This window comes from Xenopus tropicalis, chromosome 2, assembly GCF_000004195.4.
Source record: "Xenopus tropicalis strain Nigerian chromosome 2, UCB_Xtro_10.0, whole genome shotgun sequence".
Lineage (NCBI taxonomy): Eukaryota > Metazoa > Chordata > Amphibia > Anura > Pipidae > Xenopus > Xenopus tropicalis.
This window is the reverse complement of record NC_030678.2, coordinates 124,294,207-124,310,589: the sequence shown is the minus strand read 5'-3', so window position 1 is coordinate 124,310,589 and position 16,383 is coordinate 124,294,207. Positions and strand designations below refer to the sequence as shown.

Here is a 16,383-nt window from a genome sequence, read left to right as displayed (position 1 = left end):
TTATGAAAGAAAGAAGACAACAATTAACCCTCAATTGATATGCTGCATTGATATTACCCTTAACTACAGGTTAGATGAATTGCAGAAGGTCTAAGTCTGCATTCTTATTCAATGCATAAAGTTACCATTAGCAGTATGCCAAATCTGTAGAAATGGGTTTTTTTTTGGCACAAGCACTTACCAAATTTGTGCTGAAGAACATACCAGCAAATGTTTTGAGTGCCAATCACCTGTGCCAACTGACCTGGCACCTTTCAGGTGAATGAGATTAATTATAAGGTAAGTAGCAGCTAAAAGTAGTAGTGATAAATGTGTTGGAAGTGCCTTTTTATTTTTGACTAATTTTTTCTCTGCATTATTGAGAAACTGTGCTAGAATGAATCCATACTGATAGCAAATCATTTTTTTTATGTTTAATTATTATATTGTTAGCCATAAGGCCCTGTGTTCAAACTATATTACTTTACTTGCTTTATTTGACGTCAGGCTCTTTTTTTATGTATGCTTTATTCTGGCTTTATTACCCTTTGGTGTTGATAGGGTCAATGTGGTAAGCAAACAGGCAGAACTTTATAACAAAATCACACATATTTCTAAAAATATAAGCATATTATACTTAACAACCTAGATGACGCACCTCGTGCTGATCGTTGTGTTTATTGTTTCCATGTCTGCCAAAAGACAAAACCTCAAACCAGGGCTGGACTCTCTTTGTCTCTCACCTAGCAATTCCAATAGTTGTTTAATATCTTGTAATTAATTAATTACCTCATTTGTTTTAAGTGTTACTAATATGGCAAGGAGACAAAGCACTTGTATGCAAACACAAAGGGGGGCAGAAAAGAACTCCAATAACCTCCTCCCTTTGACATGTATCAGTACAATAACTTTCAGCTGCATAGAAAAAAAAAAGTTCCCAATTATGGAATGTGTGGGTAAGGATGTGGTGATATTTACCATGTGAGCAGTAAATACCTTAAGAGTAGAAACTATGCATTGTATTTGTTTTCTTCAAGCCTAGTTTTAGAACTTGCTTTTCACTGACAGAAAATCTGTAAAATGCTTATCTAGTTAGCCACAGGGTGTTTGTTGGAACCAGTCTGTAAATATATAGAACAGTAAAAAATACCTTCAAATTCCAGCCTGAAACCACAAGGTATACAGGATTGCAAATTACGCATACTATTTTGTAATCCAAAGTGTTTAAAGGAAATCAAATATACTGTTCCGGCTGACGTTGATTCCAGTTTGGGCCACCGCTAAAATGCATGTATGCAAAGGCTAGAGTTACTGGGGCGGTTTAATCGGCTTCTGATTAAATGAACTTAATTGAATTAAATTCAAATTAAATTTTGTGGCATTCTGTTACTTCTGTACTGGTATGCTGTGTTTTAGCACCAGAACTAACCAGGTACAGACGAATAACACATGCTATCATGTTTGATTGTTGTTGCTTATAGCCCTCACAAGATGTATTTACATATAGTTCAATTTTCTCAAATTGTGCCTTGTGAAGAGAAAGTCCATTTCATTAACTCTCCATTATTCATCCTCACAACTTCTCAATAATGATGGGCGAAATGTTTCGCCAGGCATGGATTCGCTGCGAATTTCCGCGTTTCGCCATTGGCGGATTGTTTCGCGAAACGGATGAAAAAATTCGCCGCGGAAAAATTCGCCGCACGTCCAAAAATCGTCGCCGGCGTCAAAAAAGAATTGTCGCGGGCGTCAAAAGAATAGCCGCGCGACGAAATAATAGGCGCGGGCGACGAAACAATAGCCGCGGGCGACGAAACAATAGGCGCGCAACGAAATAATAGCCGCATGCGACGAAACAAAAGCCGCGCGACAAAATAATAGCCGCGGGCGACAAAACAATAGCCGCGCGACAAAATAATAGCTGCGGGCGACAAAATAATAGCCGCGGGTGACAAATTTTTTTTGTCGCACGACATTTTTGCCGTTTCGCGAATTTTTCGCCGTTTCGCGGATCTTTTTAAAGATTCGCGAATTTTTCGGCGAAGCGAAACGGAACAGATTCGCTCATCACTACTTCTCAACACAGGATTTATTTCAAAATATACAAGATTATTTAAATTGGCACATTGCATATTTTGAGTTGGGTGCTCACTGTAAGGGGGGGCTACCCGGAAGTCCCCATATTACAAAATTAAAAAAATGAGGGACCGGGGCTCCTTAATAGATTTTGTCTGCAGCTAATAATAGACCCAGTGCCAACAGATAGGAAATGCATGGCTCAGGAGATACTAACCCTAATAATGCACCCTTGCTAGGTGGTTGTTGCTCCCTGGATCCTTACCCATGAATGAATAAAGGCTTTTTAAGAAAATTAATTGTGCTGCCTATCAGTAATGTTTCTGAGTGAACTGGTGGATATGGTCACTGTGTGATAACACTAAGGGGGGGTCATTTACTAACTGACAGATTTTTTTTTTCCCTGATCCTGATTTTTAGTGCTCAAAGTCATGGGAAAAAAGTTGCAACGTTTTTTGAGATTTACTTTGCGTCCAAACGACTAAAAATCCAAATCTGACAATTCTGCCAAGATCATGTAGAACTCCGTGGCAGGTCTCCCTTCTTTTGCCTCAAAACTTTACAGGTTTCGGATTTTTGATGCTGTTTTTTTGTGCAACATTTCAAAAAATTCAATTTTTAGAGCATCAATTCAAAAAAGTCGCAATTTTTGTGACTTTTTACCTTGTAGACTTTTCAGTTCAGATTTCAGTTCATGCTCTCGTTTTCCTATACCCTCCCACTGTGTTTTTGAAAGGTACTGTTCAGTTTGCTTTTTAAACATAAAATATTGAAGAACAGTAAGTGAAAAGAAAGAAAGATAAAAGAGAAGGAAGTCCCATGGGCCAGGGTAGACAAGGAGGACCATGTACATATTATACAGCATACATTTAGAAAGGGAATGAGGGAATTATGCCTGAGTTACCAGCATAGAATGAGCTAACATCCTCTAGCTCAGCGGGTCTCGACCTGTGGGTCGGGACCCTTTTGGGAGTCTGAATGACCCATTTTTATAGCGGTCGCCTTAGGCCATCGGAAAACACATATTTCCGACGGTCTTAGGAATAATTTTATGGTTGGTGGTCACCACAACATGAGGAACTGTATTAAAGGGTCATGGCATTAGGAAGGTTGAGAACAACTGTTCTAGCTATATATGTTATCTTCTGACTAGTCAATTAGTTATTGATCAGTTAATTTTTAATGATTAATTAAGGAGTAGTGGTGTATTTCCTGTGTAATATCATTGCATTCTTGGTAGAGTAAAACCGCTGCAGGTAACAGAGTCTGGTATAAAATGAGATTAACTGCTGTGCAGAAAGTAGGAGAACGAATGTGAGGGAAGACTAGCGCCATTTTAAAGAACTTTTACCCAACTTTTGGACAGTCCCAAAACACTTGAAAAAAGGAACCAACGCAAGAGTTACACATGGGGCACAAATCCAATACAGTAGAGTATACTGTAGATTTGCTAACCTATATGGGGTGACACAAACCTTGTTTAGAAATGTAACTTGTAACTCTATCTACAAACAATGTACCCCTTTTTACTTCTTACTGTCTGTACCTATTCATTGATCATGAGTGCCTCTTCCCCATGGCCTAAATAATTTAAAGGTAATTTTATCACTTTGTATGTTTCTTGTTGTGACACAAAACTTGTCTTTGCCTGAGGCTGTTTACTATGGTAACCATGTTCCAGTTCATGTGTCAGAATGTGTAAGTACTAAAATTCACTGCGTCAGTGCACCATAAGTACTGAATTAGGTTGTAATGTAGTGAAGGTTCACGTTAGCTGTGCAAATATTATCCTTCCCTACATTTTTAGAAAAGGAATGCAGCCTTATCCACTGGGTTTATATCCTACAAGGTTAGGGAAAAGGAACAGTGTTCATTGAGTCTGATATGCAGGGGCTTAACATGCAATTATTTTAAGACCAAGCAAGCATTTTGTAGTGCAAAATTGGGTGGCAACTAGCAAACACTGAGAATGTATCTATGCTTACATTCTGGATAAGGAATCTTTACAATTATTTGGCTCTCCATACCTTAAGTCTGCTAAAAACATGTACTAAATAGGATTGTTTTGTCACCAAAATGGATTCATGTCACAATTAGGTACAAGGTACTGCTTTATTAATAAAGAGAAAAAGGAAATCATTTTTAACGATTACAAGTATTTGCTTAAAATGGACCACCTGGTTATTCAGAGTATTCTGAATAACAGACACTGGTAAATATATGTGCTAGGTGTGCTGATGCACACACAAACATTGAGGTACCCATGTACAGACAGATGCTAAATTGATGTTTAAGTTGTGTTGAATGTTTGAAGCTGACATAATAGTATTTGGCTTCAGCCTCCGGGTTTCTTTACTGCACATATCATCTTTGCACTTAATGTCATGAAACATAACATTAAAAAAGTGAAAGGCCAGAATGCCCCTCTATTTTTCCACTATGTTTTTTGATTTTATAAATGATTTATATTGTGCTTGGGTATTCACAGGAAATGACAAAGCATATAAACATGCCATTTTAAAAGATTATCCCTTACATAGTAAACAAAGAATTTGGATATGTTTAAACAGGTCTGCGGCTTGCATTTATCTACAATAGAATTACTTATAGGGATAGCACAGGCACAGCTTTTGGGATCCTAGCAGAATGATGGAATGAAACTGCGGTTCCCTTATTATTCAACATTCGCACTCTTGCTTTTCTGCGGTTTTTTTTTTTTGTAGCTAAAAATCATTCATTTGAATTATGGTTTTTCGTGTAGTAGCAAGGTCCTGTAGAAGACAATGGGAGCTGTCATATGCAAAATATAAATTATTTATTTAATTTTAGTTTTCTAATTTTTTTAGCCCTTCGGACCATTAAAATTTATTATTGTACGGGGAATTCAAGATATTTGAGTTTTTTTCCATGGTTTTATTCAATCACATTTTTTTCATTAAGATTTTTTAATAAATCGGTGTTGGTGTTGGTGTTTTTTTCTTTTAATTTTAAGGTTATTCGAAAAAAATGTGAAAATTACACAAATACCAATTTTCATAAATATACCACATCTGCTTACTCTTTGATAACCAATGCAGGAACTGAGTTACTGTAAGTAAGAATGTGGTCCACAAATTTTTTGTTGCATGCACTACCACTGGGGCCATCACATACTGTATTTTAGACCAAATCGTTCTGTTGTAAGAATCAGTGCCCTGGAACCAGCAATACAAATGACACTGCTATTAGCGCCATTACTTAGCTTCTAATTGTTAACCCAGATGTGAATTAACTTTCAGATTTATGCTTAGAAGCTAAGTACCATCTTAAATGAGCCATTTTATGGATTTTTAAGCAATTAAATCTTAAATGTTTGTGGTTTCAATTCTATTGGATCTCTTGGTTTTGATTAACTATTTCATGGGTTTTAAAAATTTTAATTTTTACTTGGCGCAGATTTGTGAATAATTTCACCTACGGCAAGAGTTAATTTTGCCACAAAAACATAGCTGCCCAAAATCACTATTTATGTGTAAAGACCAGCCAGCAGCCACATAAAGGCATCAGTCTGAGAGACAGGTCCTGAGTATGTAGATCAGTTCCCAACCCACTCACTTCATGTCATGAAGTCAATAAATTATGGTGTTGGGCTCTGGGAGTCTATAATAATGAATGATGACTCTTGGAGTTCATTTATTTTCAAAAGCCTGCACTAACTGGGTATAAAGGTTAATGATTAATATAGTTTTTGCAGGAAAAGCATTAATTTTCTCACTATGTGAGGCAGCAATCCCATTCTTACCTTGAGTGATACCCAAGCACGGTAACTCAAGGTAAGAGCTTGTTTGTTAACAATTATTATTTAATATACAAAGGTAGTTATTTTTATTTTTCCATTGTATTCTTTATAACTGAGCCAGTATGATATGCAGGTTTGTTAATTAATAACAAATATGTATTCATATTCTGTAATTAATCTTTAATAATATAAGGTTAATTTATACTTAAACTGGTCTGTCCACATGAAGGTCCCCTAGAGTTTTTTTATGGTCCCCAGCTCAAGTGCATAATCATCTTTGTATAACATAATAATCTTATTATGGCCTATGAACACCTATAATGCTTTATATTTATTTGCTACATGTAAACCATTGGACAGCACTGTAATAAATGAATTTCTGTCCAATGTATTAGGGAAAAAAACATGGCAAACTGTGGAAACAAAACACGGTGCTGAGTGTTGCTAATTGTTTCTCAATTGCAGTGATTACAATTCTTTCATCTAACTATGACTATATAAAGACTAAATAGATACATAGGATATATTATTGGGGACCAGAAAGCCCCAAAATACAGTACAGCTATGCAATTTCTCCTAGTAGTGTCCTAGTAGCTGTTCAGTTTTTGTCTGGATTACTTTTTCTCTGTAAAAATAAAATAGTATCCTGTATATGATGTTTTCTATTATTCTATGTGATGGTAAATCTATGTTGATGGTATATTATTATTTTTTAATATTTGCATAAGGTGGAGCAACAATTACACTCTTAAAGATTCCTTAACTGGAAAACCCCATCTCCCAAGAACTGTAAATAACAGGTCCCATACCTGAAGAAAGGTTCTATGCTTGGCAAGAAGTAAAAGGATCATATACAGAGTGAAATGGAATATAGTAGATTAAACATTTCCTTTAAAACATGATGTATTGAAATCAAATCATATAAGAAACTGGATATCTCTTAAACCAATAATGGAAAAATCATTTGCAATAACAAATAGAAAAAAATACAAACAAGTATGATGAATTATTTAATACTCAGCTAAAAACATCTATTACACAATGCATATGTGTTGTGCAGAATAAAATAGTGGGTCACTTGGACTACGAAAATTGGTCAGAACGCTGCCGTGCATAAGGCACTGTTATTCACTCTTTTTTAAGGAGGCAGTAAAAAGAGCAGCTTTTGTCCGAACACACATGAGAAAGGGGCTGAATGCTGTTACCATGTGGATATGGGTTAGCAGTATGATAAAAATTAAGAGCATAGTGCACTTCATAATGGATTGTTTTAGTACCGGTAAGTAAACTGAATACAACAGTAGGCAAATTAGTAATAGAGGCAAGTTTGTGAAATTGACTAGTAGTCAATTGAAAGTCAACTGAAAAGCAAGTCTGTAATTAGGACAATAATTGGAGTATGGAGCAGGCAAATAGACAGAGGTTATGGCAGGTGAACAATAAGTCTGTGCAACAAGCGAAAGGTCAGGGTAGGCAGCAGAAGTCAGTGAAATAGGCCACAGGTCAAAAACACTAGATCAGCAGAATCAGAGCAAGGAATTTACATAACTAAAACTTATAGCAGCATTTAAAAACAGGAACCAAGGTGCAAAACTCAGAAACCAGGAACTCAGGTACTTAGCAACTTAGGTTACAGTGACTAGGGCACAAGGAGGAGGTAGTGGCAGGCTTAATAGCACTTAATTGTGGAATGGCCTGCAGGCGGATCTAATTAGTCTGTAGCTGTGAGCAATGGAAGGTAGAAATATAGAGGAAAAAGTCATTAAGATTCATTACAAGGTTAAGCCCAGAGAACCTCCAGCAATAGTGTCATCTTGTTAGCACAAATACAATAATTTCTCCATTTCACCACCATTAGTTTGCTCCTAGTTAGACCTGTTAATCAATGTAATTTCTAAGATTGACCTAAGATTAAGGGTAAATGGACTCTTTTCCTAAATACTGTGGTGGGCTCTACTTGTTATTTAGAATTTTTTTTTAAAATATTTCCCTTCCAATACAGTGTTTATTTTTACTTATAACCAGGTTAGTATTGGTTGGAATTACAGGAGCATACAGAGAAGGAGGATGGTAATTGTCCCTTCCATGTGGCATTTAACAGTATATGCCTGAACAAACAATCCTGCCACAGGCCCTAGTTATAATAAGACATGGAGTTAATGCCATATAGATTGGACTGAAAGCCCGTCGTTGACGAACCTCCCTTGTGCCTTCTTATTCTTGAAAATGAAAGGGTTGCACATATCTGTACTGACAGTGATGCTCTAAGTAAAATGGATGACTTTCTTGTTGTTATTTCTTATTGCATATATCTCTTCATATTAACTTAATCTTATGCAGAGACTCATCACACAAAAAACAATTCAGCATATGACATTCTAGTCATTCATCATATTTTGCCAATGAACCACTCTTAACACATTGTGTATATCATGCCTTCTAGGGATTTTTTCCTCTTTTTCATGGCTGTCATGTTCTTTTTATTCTTAACAGTAATAATGAAAATGTTCATGCTGTTTTGTGCACATATAAAAATGCAATCTGTTTTCTCTTTAATATCACTTTCTACATATTCTTTGACAGACATTTTATTATACAGTGTTTTATTACAAACTAAAAAAAATGATTACATACAAGTACCCTCCATGTGTCCTTTAATGCTGATAATTTCCTGACAAAAATATATGTCCACTTAAATAAATGGTCCTTGTATATTTTGGAATTTTTTTGTAACCACATCTGTCTCTTACACTGAATTAGTGGTGAAATCACAAACAATAAGTGGCAACAATTACTGGTTTGTATAATGCCTGATATTTTGTTCCAAACCAATGGTTCAAAGATTAGATAGTACTTTGTATTTCATTTTGGTTTAAGTAATATACATCAGTCATGTGTCTGTTTGTGTGGAATCTGACAGCTATGCGGGGGTTATCTGCAATTTGGAGAATAGTACTTCAAGTACTACAAGTACATGCACACTTTTTTGTAACGTTAAAGGAAGTTAACTGCAGTTATGTGTGTGTGCGGAATCTGTCTGGATATTAAAGGCATTGTAACCCAAAAAATAACATTTTGTCAAGTTAAAGAAAATATTTTCTTTTCTTTAAATTGCTTTTGACAAAGATACACTCCATATATGGTAATGGATTACATAACGTTGGTGTAATTCAAAATCACTCAGAACTTAGCAGCATATCAGTTAAATATACTTGTGTTTGCAAACCCTAAATAATTGAAATACAGGTTTTAATGACTATAGCAGATTTTCTAGGTTTAAAAGTACTGGAGTGTACTTCATAATGGATTGTTTTAATACTAATCTGAATACAATGGCAGATAAATTAGTAGTAACAGGCTGTGAGGCAAGTCTGTGAAATTGGCTAGTGGTCAGGGCAGGTGGCTGACTGAAAGGCAAGTCTGTAAGTAGGCCAATCATTGGAGCAGGGAGCAGGCAAACATACAGATGTTAAGGCAGGCAAACAATAAGTCTGTGTGACAAGCCAAAGGTCAGGGCAGGCAGGGCAAGGCAAGGACATAACAAAAGAATGCAGTTCAAAAGCAGTAGACAGAATCCGACATGATGTTGGTGTAATTTAAAATAACCCAGAACTGATTAGTGTGTTACTTAAATACGCTTAAGTGTCTGCAATCATTTTAATATTTGAAATACAGGTTTTAATGAGTATGGCAGATTTTCTAGGATTAAAAGTCATGGAATGATTATTAAACTGAGTGGTAAATCCACAGCCAGAAAGATTTCAGTACTCTCAATAAACTACCCAGGTATCCTGCTTAGGTTTTTTAGTGGTGGTTGCACTAAAGTTGATGTTAAAGGAGGAGGAAAGGTTCAATTACTGGGAGATGCCAAATAGCTGTAAGTGATTGCACTAACTTACCTGTTACCTGATACCCTGTGCTGGTGCTTCTGTTAGCAGAAAACTGGACTGGCCCAAGGTACATGCAAACAAGCGATTCTCTTCTTTCTTCAAAATCCCCAATGCATGTGCAGTAAAGTGTGCATGTGACTTAAAGAAAGAAACAGAAAGAGGATCACTCACTCACATATACCCCAGAACAGTGCAGCTTTCTGCTAACAGGAGCATCAGAAAAGTGATAACTATCACTTTCAGCCCCCGGTGACTGAACCTTTCTATCTTTTTTAGGTCCTTTAAGAGTATAAGTGCCATGCTACTGAAATCCTTAACAGTTACAGCAGACTGTTTTGATGCACCTAGTGCTCGAGGTATATATACAAAGTTCTTTTTGCCTTTTGAGCAATGAAATAATTTGAGTTACAGAACCATATTGATCTTAAAAACTGTTACAATCTGGGTTTATCTGCAGTGTGGAGAATGGTTTGTCGTCTTTGAGTCTCCCAATATAACAAGTAAATGCACACTTTTTTGTAGTTCAGGGTATATCATATAGAATAAAATGTAATATAACTGTTATTGTAATATAATTTTTTGTAATATAAATTTTTTATGGTAATATTTGGTTTGGCTTTGAAAAACTGAGTTTCTGTGAAAGGTCTTGAAACTTTGCCAATGACAGTTTTACAAGAAGCAAAAGCAATTATAACTCTTGGTCAACTCCATTCCAAAAAAACAATTGTGCTGTAATCAATAAGCTTTATTGTGCCCCAGGTAAAAGACAAAGAAATGTTAAAGAATATCAAGTTAATATTTAGTGCTATGAATCATTATTTACAATTGACACGTTAAACCTTTTACCTTTCCATTATCTCTGTCTTCTGCTCCCAACGTGATTTATGTATGAGTATTTTGGCAAAGAGGTATTGAAATATGAGATTTAGTCTCAACATTCCATTTTGGCACCCTATGCAGTTTTTTCATGGTTTACAAAACAACACTGAGATTTTGTTTAGAAAACTGGTTGTGTTTAACCAGTAACAATTACCAAAATATAGAGTTTTAATATCTATCAATGTATTTTGCTTATCTGTAAGAGTGAGCAGAGAGTTAACCATCTGTACTATTACAGCACAGTGTCAGCAGTCAGCAAACAGTTAAAGACTCACTATTCATTACAGTTGATCATTAGATGTTTTTTGTTTTGTATTATCATTAGGGTATTTATATGTCTGGAAGCATTAGGGGTGCAGTGGATGCTTTTGTCACTGCATTATGACTAGTTCTACATTTGATGTTTTAGTAAGGGTGATCATTCAGTACCATACGTTGAAGGAAAAAGTAAGTAAGGACTGTGCATTGCAGTTAATTACTGTGCTTTGACAATCATTTCTGCATAATTTGTTAGGCAGTGCTTAACTATACACAGCACATTAAAGCACTGCACAGTTTTCAGACAGAGACATGTACTGTAGCTAAGTACTTGCCTGGCAACTACCTGTAAAATGTTTGTATTTTCTTCATGTTCTAAAATTACTTTCAGCAAAAAACCTTCATAATGTCAATTATTAACCAACTATTAACAAGAATTTAGGTGACTAAACACACTTTGGTTTCTCAGGAAATGCAAAAAAAAAAAACTAATAGATTCTACACTCAGTAATAACATTGGATTTAAATGAATGAATTCCATACAAGCAATGTTGTTTTTATGTTTGTACATTAATTTACAAAAAGTGTAACAGTAAGTTGCATATTCATTTGTGAACTTAACCTTGTTTTTTTCTATTACAGGTGTGGAATTAATCACTGGACACAATGATTATCTACATATTCCTTTCTTGCATACTGTTCAGTATCCCGTCTGGAATGACTGACTCGGAGCTATTATCAATGGCTGCATGTAAAACATTGTGCTTGTGCAGTGAAAAGGATGGAATATTTTTTGTGAATTGTGAAGACAAAGGCATCATAAATTTGTCTGAAATAAATATTCCACCATTCCAATACATGGATCTTAATCTTTTGAACAATGGCTTGTTTAAAATTCATGAGAATGAGCTTTCAAGCTTCAATAATATCATGTCTCTTCACCTTGGATTTAATAACATTGCTGATATTGAACCAGGAGCATTTAATAACCTCAGCATCCTTAAAAAACTTCATATTAATCACAACTCTTTAGAAATACTAAGAGATGACACATTTAAGGGGTTGGAAAACCTGGAGTTTCTTCAGGCAGACAATAATTTTATTACTACGATAGAACCAAACACTTTTAGTAAACTTACAAAACTGAAGGTTCTCATCCTTAATGACAATGCCATTGAGTCTTTACCTAGCAATATTTTTCGTTTTGTACCTCTAACACACTTAGACTTACGAGGAAACCAGTTACAAACCCTTCCTTATGTGGGGCTATTAGAACACATTGGTCGAATCACAGAGCTGCAGATCGAAGACAATAAATGGGTTTGCAACTGTGACTTACTTCAACTAAAGCTTTGGCTTGAGAACATGCCAAGACAATCCACAATAGGGGAAGTTGTTTGTTACAGTCCATCAAATTTTAAAGGTACACTACTGAGAAGATTACAAAATGAAATGTTCTGTTCCAATCAAGATAAGTTAGAAAATCCTTCATGGCCTCTCTCATTAGTTGGAACTGCTTCAATAAATAATGATCGGACACCAACAAAAATAGCATTAGTACAAAAAGCACCAACTAAGGATCCAGCATTATTTATTCCCCCCAAATCATCCACACTTCTACCAGACCTCTATTGTCCTGTTCCCTGCCACTGTTCAAGTCACACTCTTCCAGGGACGTTGATCCATTGCCAGGAGCGTAACCTTGAAAGTCTTTCAGATATTGGACGACCACCTCAAAATCCAAGAAAACTTATATTGGCAGGAAATCTAATCAATGTGTTACACAAAGGAGACTTTACAGATTATGAGAACCTTGAAATGCTTCACTTAGGAAACAATCATATTGAAATTGTAGAAGAGCTATCTTTTTTTAATTTGACTAAATTACAAAAATTGTATCTAAATGGCAACCGTCTAAGAGGCTTAAACCCCAGCATGTTCATAGGGCTGATAAATCTTGAGTATCTGTACTTAGAATTTAATTTCATAAAGGAAATTTTACCTGGAACATTTTCTTTAATGTCAAGACTTAAGATTCTTTATTTGAATAACAATCTCATTCAGTTTTTGCCAGATCATATTTTTTCTGGAGTCCCATTAACAAGTTTAAATCTGAAAAGCAATCAATTTCTGAGTTTTCCAGTAAGTAATGTTTTAGAGGACTTAAGTTCACTTCTCCAAATTGAACTTCAAGATAATCCTTGGGAATGCACTTGCAATATAATAGGACTCAAAAATTGGGTACAGCAACAAACAAATATAATGGTCAGTGAAATTCCATGCAGCAACCCAGTTGAGTTACTGAAAAAAGATTTGAAATCCATTCAAAATGAAATATTATGCCCAGAATTAGTAATAACATATCCAGTTCAATCCAGTTATCCACCTCAAGTTGCAACAACTAGTACAGTTGACACTATATTGAGATCACTTTCAGATTCAATACCCCTTTCTGTTGTAATACTTGGTCTTCTTATTCTTTTGCTTACAACTGTTCTATGTTCAGCAGGGATCATTGTTCTAGTTTTACATAGAAGGAGAAGGTCTAAAAAGAAACAGGTTAATGGGGAAATCAGAGAAACAAGTCCTGTTCACATCCAGTATAGCATGTATGGCCATAAAACAACCCACCATACAACTGAGAGACCAAGCTCAACACTTTGTGAGCAGCAACTTTTAAACCCCATAGTACAAGTTTATCAGAATCCTCCATTTATTCCAAAACAAGGAGATGAAGACATAGAAGAAAAGGTTGAGGTTGATTCAAAAAAACATCGCAGAAGTATTTTGGAAAGGGAGAATGATTCACCTCTAACAAGTTCCAAAGTAAACTTTAAAGCTAGTGACCCTCAAGAATTCCTGGCTTTTCATGATGCCAGCTACTTGTACAGAAACATGATGGAAAAAGAAAATGAGATTAAACAGCTTGGGATTGCAGAATATTTAAGAAAAAATATTGCTCATTTGCCATCAGATCTTGATATGCATTACCCCAGGAGCCATGAAGAGGTAAAACTGATGGAAGCACTTTTGTACTCCAGACCACGGAAGCTTCGAGTAGAGCAAACACAAAATGAATATTTTGAACTTAAAGCCAATCTCCAAGCAGAGCCTGATTACTTAGAAGTTTTAGAACAAAGGACTTGAATCGCTATCTTAAATTTATAAAAGAAACTTGACAAAATTCAGTCTGGCATTGCTATATATTTGTTCTAGTGCCTATTTTGATAAAAAACAAAACCTAAGAAAATGAACACATATATGCAATCTCAGGGAGAATTATGATGATTCTGATTCTTCAATACTTTGGCTTACAAAGGGTAGATTAATTTCCAATTGTTTTTATACTTTCATTGTTCTGTTAATAATGATTTTTTATATTGTTTTAAGCAATAGAGTACTCATGGACCTTTAAATACTAGAACTGCTTGGATTTTTAGCATAACCTTGCACCAAAATGTATAGTTCTAAGAATAACTGATAGAAATGATGTACACTTACCAATCCAAACTTGCCACTTAAAATCAACTAACATGTTTAATATGCTTGCATGAATTTAATTTTTCTGTTTCCAAAGTTCCAAAGTTTTTCTAGTTAAAATGTAATCAATAGTGTTCACACAGTACTTGGCAAATGCATCAATGTGTAAATATTTGAGTGATATTGTATAGAATGTCTTTAGCTACTGAGATGAAAATACAGTAATATATTAAGCACTCCTTTGCTGGACAATGGAGAAAATGAAGGAAATAAAGAAAGGTTAAATACATTGAAATTGTGATTAATGGGTTCACCTGGCATCTCAGACTATATAACAATTCTTTGACATTATGTAAACATGTAGGTGGCAAATAGGCATACTAAAGGGCTCATATACTGATGGTGGGACAGGATAAAAAATACAAAACACAAGAGTAAGTCAACATGCTTTTTTGAACTTTGCACACTCTCTGCCATCAGTAAATGAATGGTGGGTCAAGGGAGGCAAGCAGACATTCATTTCCCACCTTCTAAGCAACCCCTAACTTGTGCACCATTCAGACAGACTTATATAGTGAGGACTAAGCCCTGTACTCACCACCTGACAAGGTAGTCCTGCCTTGTCACTGCCAGAGCTGTGCTCTGCATCTTGCTTCTGATTTTTGAATAAGCACTAAGGGACACAATTATGCTTCACTTAGTGCCCTAACATCTAGAGCAATAATAACTGAGCCACTGTCTCAAAAAAGGCACACCAGTGACCTTTTTATCTGTATATGTTTCCCCAATCTGCTAATAATTTAATAGCTTAATCAAGTTATACACTCATGAATTTGATCACCCAGTTTGTTCATTTTGAACCTGGCAAATGACTGGTCATTGTGTATGTCCCCCATTTGAGCATCTTAAAGAACCTCATTCTCAGGTCATTAATTAATTACCCAAAATGGTAAACCATGTTATTCAAATAAGCCCTTATTTTCATGTATATGAAGTTTTAGGACATTATATAGCAGAAATAGTGGTCAGTTCAATCAAATCAATTCAATGTAGTGATCCAAGCAAGAGGCCAAATTGCAAAATGCCTGGAGGCCAGTTCATCTAAGTGGATTGATCACTACATTTAATCTTTCCTTTTTATTTTGGACTTTAAAGCATTTATGCACTTTTTATGCATTTGTCTGCATATTTGACACATCAAATGTCATAAATTGGTTAAACCCTTCCCTTTAATAGCTAATTATTCCAAGATCAATCTACTGTGTGTATCTCCTGTAAAAATATATATATATATTTTTTTTTTTTTAAACTTCTGTGTTGCCTTTGGTTCACTATTCAGTCATAGTTACTGTGAACTGAGAGCTATGTTCAGCTGCATATTTATGCTTAATCATATACATGTTAAATGTAAGCTGCCATAGTAGGATCTTTTTTCAAATAAATCATTTTGTAAATAGATGCTAATGAAACCGTGAACACAAGTGGCCAAACTATCTTTAAACATAGCCAGCATCTAAATTAAACTGGACACATTGGTTTATGAACCTCTGCAATTCACTTGACTCTTGGATGTTCACCCACCTTGTACCTATTTACTGTAAATAAACACAACAAAGAACCTGTTTTGTAGATTTGTAAAAAAAATATGAAATTCCATTTGTATATATGTGTATTTGTAATTAATTAATATACACTTAATATATTTATCTATGAGTGGCATTTAAGCTCTTTCTTTATGTATTCATTTAAGACAAATAAAATATTGTTTGAAGCTTTACATGCAAACACATTTTTTGATTATTATTACACATTTTTACACAGATTTTTAATCTCTCTGTATCTGTTTTCAGAGGTGCAGAGTGCAGCATGACTGTAGATGCATAATAAATACCCATGTTATGTCTACTGTTGGATTTTATTTTTTCTTTATCTAACTGATGAAATTCAGATTTAAGAAGGCTACATGTTTTTAGGCTGTTTATTGAGGATAAATTATAACTTTTGGCAGACTATACATAAACATAGATGTAACCACCTCAATGC

The 16,383-nt window shown here is 35.1% G+C and overlaps 1 protein-coding gene across 2 annotated transcripts in view; it reads left to right on the top strand.

Annotated features, from left to right (window-relative positions):
• Nucleotides 1-16,109, top strand: part of slitrk6 (SLIT and NTRK like family member 6) — a 29,869-nt gene extending 13,760 nt beyond the window's left edge. For both annotated transcript variants that reach the window (XM_004911827.4, XM_031897066.1), the window contains exon 2: nt 11,503-16,109. In XM_004911827.4, coding sequence (XP_004911884.2) covers nt 11,527-14,007 — 2,481 coding nt within the window. In that variant the 5' untranslated portion in view covers nt 11,503-11,526 and the 3' untranslated portion in view covers nt 14,008-16,109. The remainder of the gene's footprint in view (nt 1-11,502) is intronic.
• Nucleotides 16,110-16,383: the final 274 nt, after the last annotated feature.